At 32.9% G+C, this 27,374-nt stretch overlaps 3 protein-coding genes across 3 annotated transcripts; 1 reads left to right on the top strand and 2 right to left on the bottom strand.

Annotated features, from left to right (window-relative positions):
• Positions 1-2,054: 2,054 nt before the first annotated feature.
• LOC125074703 (phospholipid phosphatase 5) lies at positions 2,055-7,071 on the bottom strand. The gene is made up of 6 exons (XM_047686102.1): positions 6,910-7,071; positions 5,865-6,051; positions 4,748-4,817; positions 3,783-3,911; positions 2,951-3,118; positions 2,055-2,482 (listed from the first exon to the last, which is right to left on the bottom strand). Exons 1-6 carry the CDS (start codon positions 6,984-6,986, stop codon positions 2,262-2,264), a joined length of 852 nt encoding a protein of 283 aa, XP_047542058.1. The 5' UTR covers positions 6,987-7,071; the 3' UTR covers positions 2,055-2,261.
• Positions 7,072-9,944: 2,873 nt separating this feature from the next.
• Positions 9,945-21,694, bottom strand: LOC125074704 (pyrimidodiazepine synthase-like). The gene is made up of 6 exons (XM_047686103.1): positions 21,541-21,694; positions 17,052-17,222; positions 16,167-16,333; positions 15,616-15,718; positions 14,913-15,046; positions 9,945-13,655 (listed from the first exon to the last, which is right to left on the bottom strand). Exons 1-6 carry the CDS (start codon positions 21,566-21,568, stop codon positions 13,536-13,538), a joined length of 723 nt encoding a protein of 240 aa, XP_047542059.1. The 5' UTR covers positions 21,569-21,694; the 3' UTR covers positions 9,945-13,535.
• An 884-nt stretch (positions 21,695-22,578) lies between these two features.
• On the top strand, positions 22,579-25,416 carry LOC125074705 (gastrula zinc finger protein XlCGF49.1-like). The gene is made up of 4 exons (XM_047686104.1): positions 22,579-22,778; positions 23,078-23,186; positions 24,214-24,404; positions 24,971-25,416. Exons 2-4 carry the CDS (start codon positions 23,089-23,091, stop codon positions 25,261-25,263), a joined length of 582 nt encoding a protein of 193 aa, XP_047542060.1. The 5' UTR covers positions 22,579-22,778; positions 23,078-23,088; the 3' UTR covers positions 25,264-25,416.
• Positions 25,417-27,374: the final 1,958 nt, after the last annotated feature.

The raw sequence follows: 27,374 nt of genomic DNA, 5'->3' as shown, positions 1-27,374 counted from the left end.
GCATAATAACGATCACGGTTCGTAATATTATTTCAAAATATATTCAATTCAATTATCACTAGGATCCGCCCGCGGTTTCAGATCCCCACCATTTAAGGGGTTAAATTTAAATACCGATTTGTAATCGTTATATATAAACAAATTCCACTGGCAAATCTTAATTATCCCTTGCGATATTATATACAGGAAATTTTAAAACTTAACGACCTAAATTGTAATCATGGTTTAGGTTTTCCTTGGTGGTAGGGCTTTTGCGAGGTACCACCCACTCATCAGATATTCTACCGCCAAACAACACTATTGTTGTGTTTCGGTTTGAAGGGTGAGTGAGCCAGTGTAGCAGGCACAAGGGACATAGTAACTTAGTTCCCAAGTTTAGTGGCGCATTGTATATGTAAGGAATGACTAAAATAGCTTATGGCCCTATGTCTAACGAAGGTGGTGACCACTCAGGCTCGACCACTAACGCACCGATATAAACATAAAATGTCACTTTCCAACAATATTGGTCAAATACATTCACACCGTTGGCTCCAAATAAATATATTAAATATATAAAAAAAAAACTAAAAAACATTTTTTTATTTAACTAGGAACGTACTTAAATGTACCTCCTGGTGGTAAGTACTCACCAATCCACAATAAGACCTTAATTTACCACCTCGTGCTCGTTTCAACGAAATTCTGCCACATGCGTGGTGGAATTTGCTCCTAACCTTCTCCTCAAAAGGTCCTTAGCCCAGCAGTGGGAAATTTACTGCTACTAATATATCATAAGCCCTATAGAGTCACTGGATATTAATATGACACGCCCTTAGCGCGTTAAACAACCTCCCTTACACAACACTTTTGTATCGCGGTAGAATATCTGATGTGCGTTCATTAATCCTTAGGTTTACATATTTACTATACCCATATGTTCAGCTATATCATATATATATAATAATACTCATATCAACTTTAATTTTACTTCCAAACGGTAAGTTTCGTCGACGTTCAAAACGTCTCGACCAATGATGTCGCGGCGATTCAAGGTCAATCGTTTATTTGACTTTTGTAATCTTATGATTGGACTTAACAATATATATGTGTTACTGTAAAAGCTCGAACTAAGATCTTAAGATTTTCCAGTTAAACCTAAGATTTACCGACATGAGTTGGTAAATGTATGTATTTATTATACAGGGACGACTTTTTCGGACTTTCACCATTCCAACCTAACCTAACCTAACATGTAAATCCTAAGATTTACCAAGTGAACGATGGTAAAAGTTCGAATCCCAATGTTTTATGGACATTTACCATTCGTAATCGGTAAATCTTAGGTTTTACTGGAAAATCTTAAGATTTACCGTAGTTCGAGCTTTTACAGTGACATATATATCACGTAAGTCAATCTTGTATCAACAATAAATTAGAAATGTATATCTTATTAAAATAAAGGGCGCGTTGCAAATACCTAACACCTGATTACCAACGCTTAAAACACAGAGATCAGCTACTTCGCCTGGGTAGAATTCTTCGAGATAATTTAAATAACATTTCATCCCAAACATCATCCTTTAGATGTATATAAAGGGGTTCAAGCTTGATCATATCAAACTCCATCAAATTTGGTTCAGCGGTTCAGTCGTGCGTGACAGACAGACCAATCTAATATATAACTAACCAAACTAATATTTTTTATAATATTATACTCAAATTTGTTCATTTTTTGTACATGACAACACCGAATCGTGACCACAGATAAAGTAATAACGATGTTGATATCCCGATCGATATGCGCAGACATACTATGCACAAGTTGTTTGTGTGTGCACACGTATGCACTCCTCATTCCCTCACCCTCACCTTCAAGGCAAAAGATTGTAAGTACTCACAGAGCGTTATACGTCAAAAGATAACACTTAATTTAAAAATTATTGACAGTGGCAATACTAGAGAATTGTATTCGCTTTTTTTGCTCAACTGTATTATTCTGCGCACTCCATTTTGCTTTCCGTTTCTTTTTTTTTTTTATATATACGAAATAAGCACTGCTTACTTCCTTAACCCAGGTATTTTTTTTTTTTTTATAATTACTTTTAACAAGACGATACTATATACATTTTCAAATCGCATAGACTGAATGACAGATTCCAGGATTACGTTTAAAGGTGAATCTGGTGGAACAGTCGTCAGAACGTCATTATCAATTTTTTTCAACAACAAAAAAAAGATACCGATTTTTTTTACAGTCGCGTACTGTCATTATGAAAACATTAAATCCATTTATCATCCTTCTTTCCGTTTAGCAACGGTGTAGATTCTTCTTTGCAGTCTTTTATCGGACTTATATCCGGTTTGCCGTTGAAGTATTTAGCGGAGTTCGCCTTGGAGACTATGTAGGGCACTCCCGCCAAGTCCGACGTGAGAGGGTTATAGTACTGACGATAGCACAACACGGAAACCGTGAACCCCAAGGTCGATCCCACCAGGACATCTGAAAACCACAACCCCATTATTGGTATATGTGAACTTTTGTGTCAATTTTGTAATCAAAATCAAAATGTACTTTACTCAAGTAGGCTTTTACATTTACGTCATTTAACAAACTAAGTATTTAAAGTAAAGCTACCACCGGTTCGGAATGTAGATTCTACCGAGAAGAACCGGCTAGAAACTCATTATTGGGCTAAGGCCTCCTCTCCCTTTGAGAAGAAGGTTGAGATCATATTCTACCACTTGGAGCAGCCAATGCGGGTTGGTCGAATACACATGTGGCAGAATTTCGTTGAAATTAGACACATGCAGGTTTCCTCGCGATGTTTTCCTTCACCGCCGAGCACGAGATGAATTATAAATGAAGTGGATGAAGTATAGCAGAGCTATTAGAAAATCTGTTGAAATACCTAAATCTAAGGTTTGTTCATCTTCGTTCCTATATATAGGAATAAACTGTACAAATTACCTTGCCAGTGATGGTGGTAGTCACAGGTCCTGGACAGTGCGATGCAGCCTGCCATCACGAGTGGTATGATCGTGGTCAACACCCTGGCCCCCGAGCCACGCTTTCTGGATATCGTGCCCAATCTACCACAGATCCAAGCTGACGCAATACCCAACGAACAGAACGACACTGTAAACAAATTTAAGATTCGTATATTGGAATCTGAAAATTAGTCATGAAAATATTGAAAGAAAGACTGAGTCAAAACGTTTAACGCTTATATATTGACTTGAAGCCTCTCAGAGCAGGTCCGTCTTAACCACGAAAGCAGGGTGCAAAATTCTAGGCCACGCTTGGGGGGCGCCTCACAGATAGTTAAGTCTGAGACCATCGGAGAGACGGAACGGTCTCTTAAAACTAAAAATATTTGGGGGGGGTGGCATCGCCAGAACATCGCTACCTGATTTGTTGTGATTAAGACGAATTTGGACATGAGAGTAACCGGCGAAAGACACTCAGCATGTTTTACATATCAAATTAAACGATTGTAAATTACAAAGACAATTTTCTCTCATTCTTAGTTGAATTAGCCTGATTCTTTTAAATTTACAATTGAATATTTTTATTCAATTTACAAATTAATTTAAGTGAAGTGACCGCCGCTTCGGAATGTAGATTCTACCGAGAAGAACCGGCAAGAAACTTTGTAGTTACTCTATTATTGTAATTATTGTGTTCAAATTAAATCGTAGACAATAATTGTGTTCGTATAACCTTCACAAGTCGAAAGTATTACCATGACTGTAGCGAAAATTAAATCTTGGCGTTGTATTAAATTGTTAAATGTACTTACAGCTGCTGTGTCCACTAGGAAACGACTTCCTCCCCTCCATAATGTCGGATATGTCGCCTGTACATTGAAGCTCAGGCGTTTCAATGCCATCGGGGAAGCAACGGTAGAAGAAATCGGGGCGCGGTCGACCTAAAAAATTAAAATCTAAAAGTATGAATTGTTTGTATTCGATTACGGTTATTCCCCTAAGCTTTGCGATACTGTAAAAAGTCACTTCGTACCTCATTCGTGAAATAATATTTATCGTAAATCGTATATATCACATATTCTAACATAAATAACTTTTTATAAATTATTATTATTATATATATGTATATAAATTTACGTGAACTCTTGCTTAATCGCTATTTTAACGAAAACACCGCCTTTTGTACAAATTATATAAAATTATTTTTTGCATGGTCGTTATCAAGATAAGTAATGGCCAACTTAACAACTGAAGCGACCGCCCCCCCCTTAACTTCTTTTTTTGATCTCGCTATAAAAACTTTACGCGTTTCCCTCACATGAAGTGGGGGTTCTTGTGACTCGCTTATGCCCAGGACGCCTAGCGCGCCCTAGTACACCCGAATACCCAATAAAAGCCCAATGGTACCCTCTCCGTCTTTTCGACGGGCGTCACGTGCTTTAGCATACCATGACGAACCTCCCCTGACTGGCTTAATACTAAACTAGTATCAAAATTAATCGATGGTGGCTGACGGCTATTCTTAAGGAGTCCAGCTCCGTCTTATAAACCAATGATTAGGCAAATCTGACCACCAGAATGAGTTCACGCACTGAACCAACGGCTTTACGTTATTTCCGATGCACGGGAGTACGGGAATTGTTCAATAGAAAAACCCAATAATTTACTATCGGCCCAACCTGGTGTTTGAACACAGATCCTTGGGATCTTCGGCCATATATCTAGCCACTACACCAACGAGGCAGTCAATATATGATAAAGAAAAACAACCACTCACCAACAATTAATTTGACCGTATCAGTTAACATGCCCGTTATTCCAAGAGCGAGCGACCAGGAGAGCAGAAACTGTAAATATAAATACAATTTTATTTACTCTGTGGCCTCCTATAAACGTCATCAACGAGAGAAAAAAGCCAAATAAACATCATTTGACGGCAAATCGAAATCATTGGCCGAGAGCTTGATTAGTCTATGATATTCACTATGGATTTGCGAATAAATGGCGTTTTGAACGTCGACGACATTGATCGGAATTATGGATGTAAAATTAAAATGGAAACAGTTAAGTGTAACAGTGTTGTATTATAAATAAAGATATATTAATCATACTCTGAGTAGTGCAAAATATAGCCGAGTTATTACCAAATCGCATGAAACACGTAAATCTAAGGTTTGTTTATCTTTTTTCCCACTTCCATCGCGTCATGACGCATGGTACTGGTGTAGTACTTACAAAAATGCGTCACCAACCTTAGGTACTGAGATGTCATGTCTCTTGCAACTAAACTGAGTCACTTTCAAAGCGGAACGCCTAGTAAAATTATCAAGTTCCTCTGACTATTATTAAACTGTTTTGTATCAAGCCTATTAAACATATCCTAAGTTCGTATCGGTATTGTGTGGTTTATTTTATGGTATAAGTCTTTAAGTGGTCACCACTCATACATTTCGTAAACATTCCTTAACTCATCAACCTAGGGAGCTAGATGGTATTTCCCTTGTGCCTGTAGTTACTATGCAGCGTCTGAACTCACTCACCGTTCAATACGGAACAAAACAATACTAACTACTGCTGTTTGACGGTAGAATATATATTGAGTGAGTGGTACCTAACGGCTTTCCTACCTACCACCAATTTAGTTATTAATCTTATTAATTACACATACTTAACTAATCATAATTTAGCTTATAACCAATCCAACAAAAGTCTTAAACTTGGCCAGAATTTTGTTTTTAGTAAAACTCAGAGGGCATGACAAATACAATTTGAATAACACCTCGCAAAAAAAATCTTTATTTAGGTATGTGATCGGCAATCTACCATAACCTAGGGCAGACAAAGTACCAAATTGGTCCCTGCCAACGTTATTAGTCTTCATTATCAAGCCTCACCTCCAATGCGTCATTGCAATCATTGCATACTGCCCACGCTATCAATGACAGCACACATGGAACCGATAGTACAATGGACCAGAGCATTCCGCTGGGAACGTAGGATTCGTGCCGAGGGTATTTACAGTTATTTTCTAGTTCCGAATGTGGTATCACTCTGATGAAGGGATTCAATGATTCCATATAACTGGAAAATAGAAAATTTTCTTTAATATTTGACGTCAAATAGATCCACCTTAGTCGCATATTTTTAAGTCAAGATTTATAACATTATTATTGTAAATGTGAAAGTAAATCAATCTGTCTGTCCGTTGCTCTTTAACGGCAATACTACTGATTCTGAATTTGATATTTTGTATGAAGCAAACTTGGACCCCGAGGACATAGGTAATATTTTATGTTAATTACTGACAAGACTGACTAAAAAACTAAATTAAATCTGTCGAAAAATATTTACTTATAAATATATTTCGTTACTGTATTTATTTAATATTAAAATAAAGAATATCTAAAGCAGGGTTTGAATTGCAACACCTTTAAATTTGATAAAATATGGTAACACGATACGGTTTTGATATCTCATGAAGTTTCGCTCAAGTGCTATAAGCAGTATTGTAATATTAAATTTAACTCATTCTAATTATGTTTTTTATGTATCTCTTATCTCTAGAATACTTACCCCCATTAAAATAAATTCATAATTTAAGAATTTATAGATACAACCCAATAAAATTATTTATTAATATTTAAATAGCTTAAATAATAAAGTGTATAAATGTATTTATTTCTTAAGTAACTCTCTCTTTATTGCACAAATCGCGAGTTGCGGAAACACACGGCGGAAATAATTCACATTAAATATTTATGATTAGTTTGAGTACATATTTTTGAACACAGAATCGTTTTTAACTCAAATATATTAAATGTTCGAAGTACATAAATTAATAATAAAGTAATAAATATGCATTTAACATATATTCGGTATATGTTTCATTCATAAAACGTTATCGAAAAATTTGATTATAACATATGGAAGCCAACTCACCAAAAAGCGGAGAATAAAAGAATACGAAGAAGGATTTCTATGAATAAATTATAACTGGCCGAGCGTATAAGTGGCATTTTTTAAAAATAATAGTTTATTTTAATGTGCAAAAATAATTTTTATTGTTATATTTTATTATTTTGCCAAAACATTGTCTGTAGTGGGGGTTGGGAAATTGTTTGACTTTTATTACGGTATTGCCAGTGCAATATGTAAAATATCCCCAATAAAGTTACCGACTAAGTTATTACTTAGTAAAATAATATTAAAACATACAACAGAGAGGATTATCTTCAGTTTGAAAGATAATGCAGAAGTAATATTACATAATTTTACAAAATAAATATATTTATTTTACAGCAGTTTTACAATAATGATTACCTAAAATTGACCTTTGTTTAATATTTATTTAAAACACACTGTTTATTAATACTTTATTATTCAACAAAAAATATAAATCTATTGTAATGTTTAGTACTTAAACTTGAATCGGATGGTCTGATCAGTCAGTCTAGTATTTTTAAAAGCTAACATCATATATCACTATACATTTGTAAAAGTTCTTCCTGTAAAAAAAAATAAGTTCTACAGAAATAAAAAAATGTTGCAATAATTTATGATATTTCCTTCCTACTGAATTATTTTAAAAAAATATGTAAATATTTTGTGTTTTAACAAAACTCAATTACACTTTATTTTTTATAATGTTGCTAAATTTCAGAATTATTAATTTGTTATTATTGACGTATTTATGTATTTCCCTGATCTCTCTAACTTGATTGTAATAAATTAAAGACTCTGAAAAGGCAAATCTATATTCTAGTAACACTAATTTAATGTCAGAAATTGGCGAATATTTGACATCATTGTCAACAACCTTAAAAAGCAGTAAATTTACGCTTTGTTGCCATTGCCAATAAAATATACTATTAAAAAAGTCTAAACATAATAATTACACCATACTTAATATCCCTTAATATTGTGATTAGCTTTTCTACTTTAAAATATGATTAATATTTATTTATTTATTTATTTATACTTTATTGTACACCACAAGATACAGATTAAAATATGTTACAAGAAAAATTTAAATATTATTGTAGAGTACAACGGGCGGCCTTATTGCTAAGTAGCCATTTCTTCCAGACAACCCAATAAAGAGAGAGGTTGTATGGAATCGGGTAGGTGGTGCTAAGGCGGTATTATAACTACACTTGCATACAAATATCTACATGTAAATACTTATACAATGTACATATATACACTATATATATATACATATACACATACATATATATACACATACACACACGCACATATACACATATATATATATATATATATATATATTATTATTAAGCAGCTAGACAGTAATCTTCAGCAGTGCTGTGTACGTCTGTAATTGGTACATACATCAGATAAGTATCAGTTTTAAAAGTTTAGTGTTAAGTGTTTAATGTATGTACTGTTGATGTGCCATTCAAATAAAATAAATAAATATTATAGACTAATAAATAATTATAACTAAACTAATAAATAAGCACTATTATAAATCGTCTCTATGCAGATTCAAGATAAAATTTCTTTAGGGAATTTTTGAAAATTAATAATGTTTTAGATTTTTTTATATTAAGCGGTAAATTATTCCAAAACTTAATTGCCTGAACGGTAAAAGAGTCACTGTAGAATTTTGTATTATGTGCCGGTATTTTAAGTGTAAAACTCCGGGAAGATCTCAAAAGAGAAGGATCGCCTAGAAATTTAAATTTCTCCTTTAAATAAGAAGGAGCCCTTGAATTAAATAGCCCACAGTACAGAAGAGACTAAATATGCAAGTTCCGGCGAAAACGAATAGGGAGCCACTTGAGCTTTGAACGAAATACAGAAATGTGGTCATATTTGCGAAGGCAGAATATGAACCGGATGGCGAGATTTTGAAGTCGCTCAAGCCTATTGAGTTGGTCCTCGTTCAGATTAGTATAGCTTGCATCGGCATAATCAAGAATAGGTAGAAGGAGAGAATTTGCTAACATAATTTTGGTAGGAATTGGTAGAGGGGATCGAAACCGTCGTAGCGAGTTCAGTGAAGCGTAGGTTCTTCTGCTCAGTTCTTTCAAATGATGTGACCAGGATAATGTTTGATCTAAATACACCCCTAGATTTTTCACAACGGTACAGTAAGGTAAACAAGTACCATTGTATTCAATAGACGGTAAATCAGTGTAATTAGCCTTAGAGACCATGCCCGGACTGCCAATAATAATGACTTGTGATTTCCCGGGGTTTATAACAAGTCCGTACAGTTTACTCCATTCGTGAATTTTCTGTAGGTCGTAGTTCATGCTCTCAATCGCAATGTGAAGATTTTCAAGCGTAGTGTGGCGATAAATTTGAATATCATCTGCATACATATGGTAGGAGGAAGAAATATACTGAGAAATGGAATTAATGAAAATAGCAAAGAGCAAGGGAGATAAGACGCCACCTTGAGGTACCATATTACCTTGAGGTAATATGATAATTTTAAGAATTATTATATGTCAATTTATTAGGTAAATTAAGATAAGATGTGTTCACTGAACGTCTCATCGATAAAATATATTAAGCCTCTTTACTTCTTAGAATAATATTTTATTTTAAATATTATTCGTTTAAAGATTATTATTTATCCATTAAGTTAATTTATACCGAAGCGATATCGTATATATAATTATTTAGATTAGATAATATTTTGCTCAAGATGACTTGACTTGTTGAAAATAAATTAGCATTATACCTTCGTAGGCGAAGGTCAAATACATTCGCCTACCTAAGGGAAAAAATAAAATTAAAAAAATATATCCGTGTTTCTTTATTGTGTTGGTTTCGTTAAAATAAAATTACAGCTTTAAGTACCTTAGAAATACAAAAAAAAATACAAGAAAAATAACTTAACCACTTATCAATTTATGTATAAATATCAGAAAATATTTTGTTAACAATTAATAACTTTGACTTACATATAACTTAAATTAAAAAAAAAAAGAAATGTTTAATTGAAAGTATGTATATACTTAAGCTTTAGCTATGCGAAGACAACGAGTTCCATAAAACTAATAAAAAAAAAACAAATATGTATACATAATATCACGAAATATATCGTTATTTAATAAATACCTTCTTAAATATCATAATAATAATGATTTTGACATAGACAATGTTCCAGCTATAACCTTGAAAAATTTTACCAACTTTCCGTTGTCTGAATCCCCCCAAATCACACATGACAAAAAGCCCTGGATCAGTTTTTTATATCTATAAAAACAAATGCAATACAATACAACCATTGCCGTATAATCGTATTGTCTCTTTCTAACTTTCCCGCGCTTATTTATGCTTGAGCTAGATAAACGCTCAGTTTATATCCTTTCATTAAGCGCTTGATAAATAAAATGAAATTGCGAGAGGTGTCATTCAGCGTTGAAGAACTATCGATAGTTGACCTCGAAAACTATTCAGGATATCGATAGCTCTCCGTGAGCAATACTATTGATTACGGCAATACTAGTGATAGCAGCGATACTATTGATACTATCGATAGTATCGATAGTTTTGGACTATCGATACTTTAGGTTAAAAGTAATAGTATCAATGGTATTGCTCATGGGGAGCTATTGATACTATCGGTACTCGATAGTATTGACACGTGACAATACTATAACACATGTGTTTGACACGTGATAATACTATCTCTAACACCTTAACTATCGATAATCTATCGATATACAACACTAGTGTGATTGGACACTCGCTTGGAACGAAGTTGACTTCACTATATATATCACGTATTAAAAAATAGACACAATATTTCAATGTTTGAATTAAAAAAAATATAACAAATACAATATTGTATAACACCGTAAACGACAACAAGAGACGGAGATCAAGAAGATAGAAGGGAGGATGGTCCAAAGGGGGGTTCAATCTACTGTAAGCCGTGTTAAAGAACTTCGTTCCAAAAACATATATTTTAATGTTTGTAAACCAGATGGAATATAATATATAACATAATAAAAAAAGATTCATTTTTACATAAAACATAACCAAAGTCATTCATTAAAATCTATTTACAAAAGACTTTACAAAACCTATGTAAGAAAAAAAACTTACATAAAGACATTACGTTGCTGAATATATCACAACGATAGCGGTTATATTGGCTATTCTCTTTAACACCATACGTGTGAAAGAGATGCCAATAGTTATGATAAATTATTTAGAATTACACTGTTTCAAGTCAAATCCAATCCAATTTACTTGAATCGAATGGAGTCTTTAAAATAAAAATGTTTATGACCTTGAAAATCAAACAAAACTCACTACAGTTCAACAGATCTTAACTTCTTTTGAGCAACATCGCTCAACTGAAATCGTACGCGTTAACATTAAAAGCTCGTAGTCAAATTATAATATCACAATTTTGACAACTAGTAAAAGTTACGGTTCAGAAACTTTTCTTTATGCTACTTCCGCACTTTCGCGTTCAAATATTTCCGATTTAATTTTGATTTTATGTAGACCCTTTTCACTGTGTATGGGCATATTTTTATAGTAAATTCCATACCCTCAAGCCAAAAATGTTATCAAAATATGTTATTAAGTAAAGAATTTAATATAATATATACAGAAATCCGCAGTGATATTCCATAAAGATTTATCTCTGTGGTGTACAAGGATAGTATTATAAGGTCCATTAATAAATTTCTCAAATCCTTAAAAGGTTATATTATTATAAATTTGAGACTACATTTCACTCCTGGCAATATATTCACATAGATAACGAATATTCGAATTTATTTAAATGTCAATAATGACGTCATAATTGGCGCGAAATTCTCCAGTCGATTTTAAGCGGGAATAGTTCGATTGACATTTGTTTTTCTCATTTTAATTCTTACAGTTTTAAATATCGAATATAGTCGATATACTAAATATTTATTGGTTGCCGGATATTCGCTTCAATCTATGGTTTGGTTTAGTGTTTAATTCAATAGTTTTATTCACACTGATGTATATATATAATAAAATTGATTAATGTATAAAGGTTTGTTAGAGTACATACATATAAAAGCTGAAATTAAAATTGTGTCTAAAGTTAGGTCTAGACTAGAGAATTCGTTTGTTTCGTCTAGAATCGTTTAAGGTGGTAAACATCAAATCATATTGAAGGAATACAAGAGTTACTGTATATGCTTACACAGATAATATATTTAATAAATCGTTAAGCCTAGAGTTCGGACAAGTGACATTCGGAATATAAAATTTTAACTATATCAGTGGAAGCCCACCTTAAGTTTTCTTTTTTTAACAATCCACTACAAAATAAAACTTTTAAAGTTAAATATATATTTAAAACAATAATCGTAAAAGATTCTAATAAATGCTGTTTTTTTTTTTTGAGAAAATGCCTATAGATTCACATTTAAGTCTAAGTTGGACAATAATGCACTTATGAATTATGATTCGGGGATGAGACAAATGGTGCTAACTTCTTCTGACAAATGTCAAAACGATGATATCAAAAGGGGATAAGTGTGTAACTTAAACGCTAAATAGCTTTTATTAAATAGGGCTACCACACATGAACACGCAACGACTACGTCACGTACGTGTTTATGTAGGTAGGCGTTAGGCCGTATGACCTTTTCCTTTTCCTTTTTTTTTATATCTTGTTATGATGTAATTTTTTCGACTTTATAAATAATATTTAGGACGTGTTTATTTTTACAACACTGTCTTTTTCCTTCAAATGTGAAATCAACGGTGACTGAAAGAGATGAATCGACGCCAAAACAATTTTATGCAAGGCAGTTACCTATTATAAGGCTAGAGTCAGACCTCTGCGATTAAGAGTCACAGATAAGCGTAAAGTTAAACTTTATACATAGCTACAGACGTAAAAACTGAACAACGAAAATAATGACTTCAAAAACTCGTTTGTTATGAAAATGCAAGTTAAATCTTAAACCAATGTGTGGACTTATATATTTAAGATATTTATCGACTGATTACATAGCGCTATACCGTACTATACGAAGCTAACGTGCGTTTAAAGTTGCATTTTTGATTTATTTTGAAAAAATCTAAAAAACGGAATAACTCAAAAATGGTACATATTTGCATATGGGGGTTAAAATTATCGCAAATAAACACCCCTATTACCTCCTAACTTGAATACGTCGGATTACCAATAACTCTGTATATATTTTTTAATATAGAATATTTAATATAAGTAAATTAGCGATTTCATCATTCGGCTTCGTCTGAATGTAATAAGAACATCATTTTGATAACAGAACGCATCGACATCAAAACTATCCAAGGACCCACTAAGAAGACCAGTTACATAAGACGTAGCATAGTACAGTTGACTATCGATATGACACTACTAATACGTGTACCAATACGCAAATACGGAACAGACTAAAAATAAATTGACGTAACGACTTCGAAGGCGAACCCACTGGTAGTTTTAGGTAGTTTATAACAAATTGGTTCCATTCGACTTATATTTAAACAGAAAAAAAGTATCGCACGATATCGCGCTATACAATACAACCAGTGGATATTTATCTTTATATTGAATATTATAGATAGTAGCCCATTGCGTGGGTCCTCGCGTTTTCGTAATAATCGAAATATTCTGACGGCGAATTCGCGTGTTTTTTTACAACTTCATCGAGCTGCATTTGGTCACCCCAGTCAGCCTAAAACAAAAGAAATTATTAATTACCCAATTTTTTTTTATATGGACGAGCAAATGCGCTACCTGATGGTAAGTGGGCACCGCCGCCAATAGACAAAGGCGTTGTAAGGAATATTAACCATTCCTTAAATCACCAATGCGCCACCAACCTTAGGAACTAAGATGTTACGTCCCTTGTGCCTGTAGTTATACTGGCTCACTCACGATTCAAACCGCAACATAACAATACTGCTGTTTTGCGGTAGGATATCTGATGAGTGGGTGGGACCTACCCAGACGGGCTTGCACAAAACCCTACCACCAAGGACCACCCTACCAACATAATAAATATAAATATATATTTATTGGATAAAGACGTATTTATTCTCGAGTTACAACACAGGAACGATTGAACAATTATTGTCAAATCAAATCAAATCAAATCAAAATATACTTTATTCAAGTAGGCTTTTACGAGCACTTTTGAATCGTCATTTAACAAACTAGTACATATACATAACATACAGATACAGTAACATCGAATAGTATGCCTTCTTCACCAATGTATTTTTTACAATTGACTTGAATCTATGAAACGTCTATGAAACATGTGAATGGGAACGTCATTTTCAAACTGGTTATTTAGAGGAACTATGCGAGCTCCTTGCTGTTCCTTCTCGCTGGAGGCTCTCCGAAACCGTTGAAGAGTTGAGATAAATTGGTGGTAGGGCTGTAAGAGAGTCAGTCTAGGTAGGTAACATCCAAACATCATATAACACCAAACAGCAATGCTTAGTATTTTTTCGGTTTAAAGTTTGAGTGAGCGAATTAAGCCCATAAGTACAATGGATATACTATCTTAGTTCCCAATGGTAGCTCACTGGCAAAGCATCAAATACGTTGGTACATACATGTGGCAAACGTGCAGGATTCCTCACGATGTTTTCCTTCACTGCTCAGCACATGTATTATAAACGACCTCGTTTTGAACCCGCAGTCATTATTTAATACCCATCTATTATAATGACTGGGTCATTCAATTATCTAATGATTAGTGAGCCAGTGTAATTAAAAACACAAGATATTATTGACAAGTGTATGGAGTGGAATTTCTCAATTTTCAAATACTCGATGCCGTTACTAAACACCAGAAGAATATCACCCACAAGAGTTTCTGATGCGTTTGCTGTTTTGAACGAACCGCGCTCCGGGTAGACCTTATGAAGATCAACCCACAAGCACGTCCGCGTTATTACACATAAATTAATTAAATACTTACAAAATTAGGGAACCTCGATCTTTTTTCGTCAAACTTCTTCTCATTGATGCATCGTAAAAGATACAGCCTTTCAACCCATGGCCATATCATGTAGTCCAACATACCTGGTTTGTTACCGCCGAAGTAATTTGTACCTTAAAACAATAAAAATAAAGCTCAACGTCCCTTGTATAGCGATCTAAGAGTTCTCATCAGACGTTCTTCTGCCAGATAGCAAAACTTATGTGTTCCAGTTTGAACGGTGAATGGTTAAAAAGGTTAAAATATCTGACAGTGTAATGTCTATGGGCAGTGGTGAACAACCAAGTAACCCAGTTACCAATCCGCGAACCTCTGTTAAATAACCGGGCAATTTCGCAATCTCACGCACTGAAAGTTCCGGAACCACCAGACGGATAGACAAATAGACACTGATATAGCTATACGGTTTTCTATACGTGTGCTACACGATATTGCTTCTTGCGAAATGTCATGATTCCAGGTCAATTAGACGTAGCCCAAGTTTGATTCCCTTTGCGAATGTTTGCCGCGACATAAACGATTATATCTTTTGATGGCGTAGACTTAGAAATTGTATATTTTCACAGCTCTATGCGATCGCAAACCCTCAGTGTTTGTTATTAACGCATTCCTGAGAATAAAAGCTCTTGACGAACAGACAGCTAAAGGAGTTTATAAGGCTTTAAGTACAGAAAAAACTCACCTCTCAAAGCTAATTCCTTCTCGAATATTTCCATCGTTTGAATGATTTGCTCGCTGCCAAAAGCGAAGTTTGTGTCGAAACATTCTAAGCTTCCTTTTATTAACTGAAAATGAAGGAAAACGTTACATTACTCATCACTATTCCCTTAAAATCGAGGAGGTCATTCGTTTAATAGTGCTGTGCTCATCTATCAAATCAAAAATCTATGACATCAGAAAGAGAAGAGAGATATAGTTATTGTACCAAGCAAGATGATAGGACTTTGTGTAAGCCCGTCTGGGTAGGTAACCCACTCGTCAGGTATTCTACCGCCAAACAGCAATACTTAGTATAGTTGTTTTCCGGTTTAAATGGTTAGTGAGCCCATGTACTTTCAGATACAAGGGACATCGCATCTTAGATCCCACGAATGACCAAATTTCAACGTGTGGATTGCGAATAATTGTTCTTACAGCATGTATTAGGTGGTACTACTCACCATCTGGTGGAACATTTGTCCTTCCGCCTTTCTAAAACACTTAAAAACAAATAGGGAAACGAAGATGACTTACCTCATTGAATCTCTCTATTAGCAGTCTATCCTGTGCTTTGACATACGGATCTCTGGAATGTAACGGGTTCCGTGCGTATTTCTCGTCCAAATAGTCGCAAATAACAACACTTTCGAATAAACATCTATCTCCTTGTTCCGTTGGTATTTCGAGAACAGGAATTTTTACTGAAACGAAAAAATATTACAACGTTGAAAATATTATGGAACTTTTTGCTGGTTCTTCTCGGGATCTACATTCGGAACCAGTGGTAGGTTTGAATTTCATTCTGTCATGTAAAATGAGCCTACTGTAATAAGTATTTTTTACTTTGACTATGAATGTTATATTGAGAACTGTTGTGAATGACCAGCTGGGTAAATTCTGCTTCACTTTTGAGGAGGATAAGGTATGGAGCTCATGGCACGCTTCTCACATGTTAGTTCATACGATACATGCAGTGCTCACAATATTTTACTTCTCGAGCACGAGATGCATTATAAACACAAATTAAGCACGTGAAAATTAAGTTGCACTAAGATTTAAGCCAGTGACATTGAATTATGCTTCATGCTTTCTATTTATTAACCCACTTTAGCTGATTGAAGACCTAAACTAATTAATTTTAATTAAATGTTTAGTGAGCACTTATTTTAAAAAACAAACTAATGTGTAATATATCTTTCTATACATATAAATATTTATAGAGAAATGTAGCTGTTGACTGTCGAGGAGTTTCATCCTTTGGAGCCCATCCTGCGCTTAAAATTATAATGTATTTTTACAACAAGCATGACAGGTCATTATTATGATCGGAACAAAACCGAAAAATAAAATTTCAACTCCGTATTTTAATTCTAAACTACCCACATATCAAGTTAAATAAAAGCTTCGAAAAAAACTCACGTCTTGGATTTTTCGCTTTGAACCATTCGGGTAAATGGAGGGGGTCGAGCCGATAGATTTCATATTTAGCTTTTTTTGCTTCCAATATCAATAAAACTCGGTGACCGTAGGGGTTCATGTCTACATGGTATAGCCGGAGCTTGTCTGTGAGCCGTGGTGGTGAAACAGCACCTGAAAGATAATTTGTGACGTTATTACAACAACTGTGATATTATGCTACAACCACACTGTCGCGCAAAGTTGTCGCCACAAAATATTATGCTCAACTCCCTCATTCAATATAGGAGCATTACACTTACTTATTCATAGTCAAATTTAACACTACCACCGTTCCACCATCTGTCTATTATTACACTAGTTGCAAATCGCAGCTTCGCCCGTGTGATGGGGAGGGGGCAGGTTTTAGCCGTGAAAGCGTAACAGACAGACACTGTATTTGTAATATTAGTATATACAATGTGTCTGTGACGTCACTGCATTAAATGATAGCCCCTAATAATATACGTCGTTTAAGACCAAACACAAGAAAACAATCAAATACATTCGTTAACTTAGCCACGGAACTTTTTTCATTTCATTAATTCCCAACATCCCAAAAGTCAAAGTCAAAGTCAAAAATCTTCATTCAATATAGAAGTGTTTACACTTGCTTATTGATTGTCGAAAATCTACCACCGGTTCGGAATTTAACACCTCGGACCTGAGAAGAACCGGCGAAAGAAACTCAGCGGGATATTTTTTTTTTTTCATTTTTACATGTACAATAATAATTATATTTTAGTTAGTTGATACAGCCTTCCCGTAACATTATCGCTGATATTGTTACGTAAATACTAGAGGGTCAATAACTTCTCATAAAAATAGGTCAAACGTTGTCGCTCCGAACTATTCATTCACAGATTATAAACCCAAAAGCAAAAGCCGGCAGCGGTCGAAGGGGAATGTGATCTATGTTAATCAGAACGAATAGTTTGATAGCTGGAAGTCCTAAATATAAACAGACGTTAAAGCTACGTGCTGCAGTATTTAAGAACGCAGCGATTACACACCGAGAATCTATGTCAAGGCGACCGCGTGAAAGAATTACGAATCAACAACTCGCGATCGTATCGTGTGTATGTCATCGAACTCCTCCTAAACGGTTTTTCGATTTAATAGTTTGACGGTAGATGATAACCATCGACCATAGACATTGGCCGTTTGAAATATATACCACTCCTTACATCGCCAATGTGCAACCAATCATGGGAACTAAGATGTTACGTCCCTTGTGCCTGTTACACTGGCTCACTATTCAAACCGAAACACGACAATACAAAGTAATACGGCTTGGCGGCAGAATACCTGATGAGTTGACCCAGACGGGCAAGTACAAAGCCCTGCTTGGGAACATTACGATGATTTCTTGTGTCTATTTGAGTGGGTCGCTGGTTTGTGTATATTGGACCAAATACAGTTTATTCCAACTACAAGGGGACAAAACCCAAATAAACAACATTTGACCTTGAATTGACGCGTTATCATTGGTCGAGCTTTAATGTTTATATTCATTATGAATTTGCGAAAAAATTACGTTTTAAACGTCAACGAATCTGTTATGGGCACTTTGGAAGTAAAATTAAAGTGGACATAAGTAGTTAAGTGGTATAGTGTTGTATTATAAATAAAGATATATTAATTAAGAACTGTCAGTTGTGGACAATATAGCTGAGTTATTAGCAAATCGTCGGCTTACGTAAATCTAAGGTTTGTTTAACTTTATTCCTTCTTCCATCGGATTTGACGAATACCTAACCGTCAAAGTCAATATCAAAAACTGTATTCAACATGGAAGTGTTACAGTTTTTTTTTTTTTCTTTAGGCATGTATTTACACTATTAATCCTAAAAAGAGTTTAGTTGCTTGATAGTCAATAATCTATCACCGGTTCGGAAATTAACACCTCGGATCTGACTAGAACCGGCGAAAGGAATTAAGCGCGATTTTTTTTATTTCATTTTAAAAATAACAATAAACATATTATGTTAATCGAAACAGCCTGGAGATGATCATGTCGTTCCCGTGGTGTGAAATCAACTAAGAAGTCATTAGTGTCGTAATATCCTTTAGACACATCTCAAATACTAGATACATATTCGACTAACAATTAAACTTTCAAAAACTCTTAATTCAAATGTTTTAATTGTAACTTTCGCTGAAATCAACCTACCGTAAAATAAATGACTGTGGGAAATTTTAAAATCGATTTTTATCTCGAAAATGGCACTTTCTCTTATCGTACATTATAATTTTATCGAAACACAAATAAAACGTCATATACCTTATGTTATACGGTTTATATTTTATTTATTTAACAATAATAATGACCGTCCGGAACTTTTATCGAGATTCTACTTAAACGTCCGTCGTATTCCAGAACGCAATTAGGAAGTCCTTCCTATCGAGATTATCAGTAATCAAATTAAAGATTCAGACATATGTCACGATAGTCGCCCTCAGTTCAGTCGAAAAATAAAGAAATTTATTTGTTCCAATTTCTAATCTTCTATGGTATTTTTATAGGTTATATTAAATATTATTTATTTATTTATTTTAATGCTTTATTGACCACCATAAAGTGAATGGGACAAAAGGCGGACTTAATGCCTGAAGGCATTCTCTGCCAGTCAACCTTTAGGTCAAACAGAAAAACCATGAAGGCGGTAATTAAAAATTAATTAAAAGTTAATTAACAATATATGCATATACTACTACTTACTATATAATAGTTAAAAAATGTATCATGATTCTAATCTCTAATCATTTATTATGTTTAATTTTTGTTTTTAATACATATTGTGTAATGTACATGTTGACTACCTATAAATAGTAGAATATTTGCCGAGATAATTTTGACATGTAATTTTTTTTTTTAAATGTGCTATTGTATGTATGTTGGTCGTCCAAATTTTTTTTTTTATCTAATTAATACACCACGGAAAGCATGTAGCCGTTATTTCTGCAACTGAACTCTTTCTAGTCGTGTCAAATTTGTCGTCCTATCGGATGTTAGTGTGGGTATAGCGTAGTGGTGCATATCGATAGTCCACTATCGATAGACTATCGATTGTTAAAGTGTTAGAGATAGTATCGATAGACTATCGATAGTTAACGTGTTAGAAATAGTATCGATAACTCCTCATGAGCAATACTATCGATAGTATCGATAGTATTGATCAAAACTATATTATTGATAGAACTATTGATATCCTGAATAGTTTTCGAGGTCGAGACGTTGCAGAACTATCGATAGTTCTCGATATCGAATGTATCGATAGTATTGATCAAAACTATATTATTGATAGAACTATTGATATCCTGAATAGTTTTCGAGGTCGAGACGTTGCAGAACTATCGATAGTTCTGCAACGCTGGTATAGAGAGACACACACACACACGTGCACTATAATATGTCCTGCACAGTTCTCGATTGAGATTTGCCGCCTTGGAAAAAATCGGTTAAGGTATTATCGTGTTAATTAAATCACTAAATATAATTTTAAATTGTCATTATTTTTGTTTTTTCTTATATTACAATAAAATAAATGGACTTTAAGCAAAATATCAATATGTATAACTTATATTTATAATTAAATAAACGAATGAAAATTTTATAATTCTCGGATTTCCGGAAAACCGGTTTTTATTTAAATATGCAAATTTTATGAATCACGCGAACAATACAAGTTTACATCATATATCATTTCTTTTTCTTTTTAGCTCGACCAGAAAATCCATAAATATTTAAATAAGTGTAATATTCAATCTTTGTTATGATAATACAAAAAAAAAAAAACATTATAAGAACCAAAACAATTGCTACTAAAATAACTATAAATAATTCATTTCTGGTAATTGCTTATTAGAAAAAAAAACAATGCAACGAGCTATTAACTATTATTTAACGACGATAGTCATTTCTTTTAATTAAACGAGTACTTATTACGATCAAATCGAAATTCAATTTTTGAACGAATTTGATACGACTATAATTCCTTATTATTTATAATAATAGCTCCAAAAGTTTGGTCCTCCTATTGGTCTTAATTTTATAATATTAAGTAAGACTTATAATTTTTACTGATAGCGAGATAACTTCGTATACACTTGCACTAACGGAACGTTGCACATATGACATCATCAACAGCTGTTTTTTATTTACACTTGTTCATTATATTGTTATTAATAAATTAAAAATTATATATTATGCTTTAATTTTCCGTTAAAATAATAAATAATACATCATCACTAAAAATAAATAAAAGATTAACTTTATTCTAATAAAAAAGGTGATTTTAAAAAGATTCAAGCGTCTATTTTGATAATGAATTACTTATCTTAAATAAAATTGAATAACCAATAAAAAAATAATTAAAAAAGATAAAATATTTGAAATATATGCAAAAATATCGGAAAATTAAATCAATACAATATAAAATAAACCGCGTACCTGCTCTCCTCGGTGAATAATATGACATTTTAGCACTTTTCTCTCAATTAAACAAATAACACTAAAAATTCTTTTTGGAGTGTAGTATCGCGTTCGGTATCCAATGTGGAAATAGATACGTCACATTTAAAATAAGCTGCTATGACATCATGCCGACCCGATTATCAAAAACCCGGACGTTTTGTGTAAATATAAACATTGTACGAAAATGCAATGCGGCGACTTCATTTCAATTCGGTCGGGTTATTTTATAAGGTCGCGGAACGTAGACGTACGTTTAGGTAGGTATTTTTTTATTGATTTACCTACATCATTCATGTAGTTTTTAAATGTAAGGTGTATTCAAAATGTAATTTTAAATGCAATTGACCCTGCTGTATTTAAATATAAATAAATAATATAATTTTTAAGATAAGTAATGAATGTAAATGCATTTTTATTAAGTATGTCTAATTGTAAGTATAAAAAATTAAATGAGCACTAATAAATTATACCTTAACCTTATTACTTAGAGTAGTATAATTTATTATAGTAGAGAGTTAAACGATAACTTTTGTAAGAAAAAATTTGAACATTAATATTAAAAGTATACATACTTTGAAAGTACCTACATATAGTACTTTACTTAAATTTCATAATATTAATTAGCATAATTTAACAAGTAGATATATGGGATGCCATATTAAAAAAGTGTTATTTTGTTCAAAAAATTAATCATTGTGTTTCCCAGAATTTAGCTTTTTTCGAAGTGTTCTTTTTTTTCAAATTATTTTAAATTTTCTTTTTTTAACTATTTGTTTTGTATTCAATTAGTCAACAGAAATTTTTATTTGTACTTAAATATAAAAGATAGTCGTAAAAATACTACTTTTGAAGAAAGAAGTATGCCCAACTATCATCAGCAATTACGCTGAAGATGGAATTAAGTTTCATAAGCGTAATAACACAAATTTAGGGTAAAATCTAAATACTACAAATATACAATTGAATACTAGGTAACACTATCAAACTTTCAATCATTTTGACAGCATACGATTATTGAATTTTTCTACTTCGTGTAAACAATCAACTAAATACAATTTAATGACTATTATTTATGAATTAATTATAAGTGAAACAATATATGTATATTAAAAATACAATTATTATAACAAGAAAATTATGTGGATGACATAACAACGGAAATTAAATGCATGTTAATAACAAAAAACTCGTCAAACAAGTTACGTGAGACCAATGTATGACTTATTTATTTTATTATTTGTGTCAATATCTTATTATTTTAAATGCAATTAAATATATTTAAATTTAATTTATGAGTTTATTTTATGAAATATCCACGTGATGTTCAAATGATTAGATATTATATTATATAAACAAAAGAATATAAAAATAATTATATTAAGCACGAATAATTTAGAAAAATATATTTACATTTACCATAAAAATGAGATATATTAAATATATAAGTTTTTTTTAACAATAAAAAGCAATGAATCTTTTATTTACTTCAATACCTGATTTTTATAATTTTCAGAATTTTTTACAATGGAGGACATAGCAGTACATCCCGTCGAAGAAATTGTTATAAAATGTGAAGTTATCGAAATATCAGACGAGGATGTAGAGACACAAGAACCTAAAAAGTTTGTTAAGATTTCGACTATCTTTGTTTGTTCGGCATATAAACTTTCAGAGTTTGAAATCAGCTCATGATGATCAATCCCTATGTACCTTAATGTAATCTAAAGACTAACAGTACATATTATTTTTAAAAGTCAAATTTACTGTTTACAGTTATCATAAACATTTTATTCCGACTTGTATTTCCAATGTTGTAGTTTTTTGTTTTGATATTATCGTTTATTATACACATTTACTTATAAACCATAAGAAGATGAAATACATGCTTGTCTCATCAATAGTTTGAATTTAAAGCAGAGGAAATTAGGAAGAGTGGCTAGTATATATCGAAACCTCCAAAATGTGGTGCATACCCCAGTTTAAATAAATAAATTTATTTACATATTATAGCTGTCATTTACATATTTATATCAAAGTATTGTTATATATATAAGCCTATTCCAATCATAGTAGGAATAAAGAAAAAACAAACCTTCGATTTACCTATTTCATGCGATTTGGTAATAACTCGGCTATATTGTGCACTACTAAGAATTTCTGATTAATATATATTTATTTATAATACAACACTATTACACTTAACTATGTATGTCCACTTTAAATTTATTTCCAAAATTCCACAGTTTCTTCTATGTTTAAAACATCATTTTTCACGAATCCATATTGAAAATGTTAGATTAATATCAAGCTCTCGACCAATAATATAGTGTCAATTTACTGTCAAATGTTTATTTGGCTTTTCACTTCTTATGGTTGGAATAGAATATATATGTATATATATATTATAGGATATGTAGGCAGTCATATGTTACTATACAATGATAAGTGTTCAACACTGACATAGACATTAACTCTCAGAACTTATTACCATTTCTTACATTGCAAATGAATCGTCACCCTTGTAGTGTAGTTAACTCACCCTTCAAAACCGGTATTCAACAATGTTGAGTATTTCGGTAAGGGCACAAAGCCCTACCAAAAAGTGATGTGTGATGTTAGTTGTAAACATTTTATTTTTTTATTTTTCAGAAAACGTCGTAAACGGCTCACACCAAAAGAACCCCAGCCCTGTGATATTTGTGGTAAAACTTTCCAAACCGGCTACGAGCTTAAGAAACATAAAAGAACACACACAGGCGAACGTCCATACATGTGCACGACGTGTGGGAAGACATATACACAGCTCGGACATCTCAGTATCCACAGTTTGTCACATAAAGGTATATACAGTATTTATGATATATGTTCAACTCATTGGTCTAACGCCTGGCTTGTACCTGGTCAACCAATAAAAAAGTTACCGTAGTAATTCTGTAAAAATGTGTACTTTGTATACTCCGATGCCTAGAGAAGCATATAAGATCACTTATACTTTAATTTGCTCTGCTTGTGTCAGATTTGCAATTCTATTGGTTTATGGAAAAGGAACAGTTCTGGGATGAAAACATTTATGCACTATATTAACACCGACACATTCCCTAAGGATGTTATTGTCTATTACTCTTTATCCCACAGCGTTACACATCTTTCTACTAATTTTAGCAATAAAAAGAGCAAAGTTGACCAGATACCGACAGCGGGCAAATTTGTCTTTATGACTTAGTAAATTTTTTTTTTTAAACAGGAATTTGTCCTATGCTGTTTTCTGTTTCCCTTGTTTAATTTATTTGCAAAATTTCATAACGATATTTGTATTAGTTAAGTTGAACTAACAATCTTTTGCAATAATGTTATTATTTTGTATTTTTTGTTATATATATATATATATATGATTTTTTTATTTCAGGTATAAAAAATTTTAATTGCAACGAATGCGGGTCTTCGTTTTACAGGAAAGCAGATTTGGACAGACACGAAAAGATCCACACGGGCGAGAAACCGTTTCAATGTGAAATATGTTCGAAGAGTTTCACACAGAAAAACAATTTGGTGATGCATTTCAAAATGCATATCGGTGATAAACCTCACAAGTGCGAAGTCTGTAGCAAGAGATTTCTAACGAGGAGCAAAATGATGTTGCATTCGAAGAAACATGATAAAGAAAAGAAAAAAAAACACGACTTTTTGGGGCATATCTAGTTTTGGCGGGAAACATGTGTCAATAGTGTCATCTGTCTAGTGTTCGGTTAATTTCGGGAATCGTCGGGTTTTTTCGGATTGCGGTTATCGAATGTGCGAATCGGTGTCTTAAGAAAAAAAAACATGACTTTATGGTATATTTATTTTGGCGGGAAACGAGTCAATAGGGCTGTCATCTGTCGAATGTCGGTTAATGTCGGATTCCACGGATACTTTTGGAACGTGGTTCTTGCATGCAAATTGGTGTTTCTTAAATTATATTTATACATATACATATAATATAATTGTTGGTTTGTCTGTTCTTTATATTTCGTGGTCTTGACTTGATTAATGTTAAATTAAAAAAAAATCTTTCTTTTGCTTAGACGATGAATTTTTGCCATCCGATAGATGGCGCTGTTGTCAATTAATTCACAAAATCTATATTCAAATGGACCAATGTAACGCATATTTACAATACGAAGTGTATTCGTATAAAAATATTAAATTATTTAATATCAAAATAGTAAACATCTAAAACCGATAGATGGCGCCGTATTGTCGAACTATTACATTATTTATTATCTGTATGATTAAATGAAACAGAAATAATTGTCTGTGATTTCAAATGCCTTTATTTAATATGATTATTTACCATAATTAAAAAAAGTATATATATTTTTATTTTTTTCATGTTGTCTTTGCGTATTGGGCAATTGACATTTTAAAAGCCAGAAGAAAATATGTAAACATACTATTCGTGTATATATCTATGCTATCGTTGTAATTATACGTTTAATATTTTATCGAAAAAGATCGATTCTATTTCATAGAATTTTCAAGACTTTTCAAGTCATACATATTACATTACATTAGCAGCCTGTAAATTTCCCACTGCTGGGCTAAGGCCTCCTCTCCCCCTTTTGAGGAGAAGGCTTGAAGCATATTCCATCACGCTGCTCCAATGCGGGTTGGTGGAATACACGTGTGGCAGAATTTCGTTGAAATTAGACACATGCAGGCTTCCTAACGATGGTTTCCTTCACCGCCGAGCACGAGATGAATTATATACACAAATTAAGCACATGAAAATTCAGTGGTGCCTGCCTGGGTTTGAACCCGAAATCATCGGTTAAGATGCACGTGTTCTTACCCCCTTGGGGTCATCTCGGCTCTATGAAAAGTCATGACAGCTTAAAGTTTACCTACATATTTGTTTCTCGCTAGCTTATTTTACGGTTGTGTTTACTGGTTGTATTCATTTGACAGCAAATTGAGGCAATATCGTTGGTCGAGAGCTGGATTAATCTATGATATTCACTATGGTTTTGCAAGAAATGACGATTTTAACGTCGACGAAACTGTTATCGGAATTTTGGGAGTGAAATTTAAGTGGAAATAAGTGGTTAAGTGTTGCATTATAATTAAAAACTCTCAGTAGTAAACAATATAGCAGAGTTATTAGCAAATCGCATGAAATATTGAAATCTAAGGTTTATTTTCCCTATTTTTCTACTTCCATTGGATAAGGCTATATATGAGGTTCAAGATATATATCTTTATCCAAAATAATGTAACTTATATGAGAATTTAAGCTTTTATTGGGCACATCGAAAGCCACAAGTAAGACAATAGACAGGTCTAAATAAAAAATAAAAAAACTACATCAGTTATTGTTTGGTATTAATTTATACTAAGTTTTACAATATATTTAAAAATATACCTATAACATGGAGGTCGTTCTAATGATAATAAACACGATACGCTTGATTTAAGTACAGAAAAGGAAATAACACTCCCCCACCACATACTGATAAAACTGCGGGAAACTACTCTTACTTAGACTAGTCTTACTGGAAACAGTTAAAAAGAGTTCCGCAACTTTGCAAAGGTCGTTGAAACAATAATAAACAGTCTTAAAAGCCATGGTCATAGGCAGGAGGGGGATTTTGGTTGTTACATACAACAACGCAAAGTAACAAGAAAAGTATTCCACAAAAATGTACGTATCTCAACTGAGAATCGATTTATTATGAAAAATGGAAATTTAATCCTTTTTTCAAGATTATTGCACAAGGATTTTATGGTGGACATGTTGAAGTTAAGCTTTTCTAGAAACAACAGCATCCAAA

Source organism: Vanessa atalanta, chromosome 28, assembly GCF_905147765.1.
Source record: "Vanessa atalanta chromosome 28, ilVanAtal1.2, whole genome shotgun sequence".
NCBI lineage: Eukaryota > Metazoa > Arthropoda > Insecta > Lepidoptera > Nymphalidae > Vanessa > Vanessa atalanta.
Note: the sequence above shows the minus strand (reverse complement) of the source record. Positions and strands in the feature narration are given on the sequence as shown.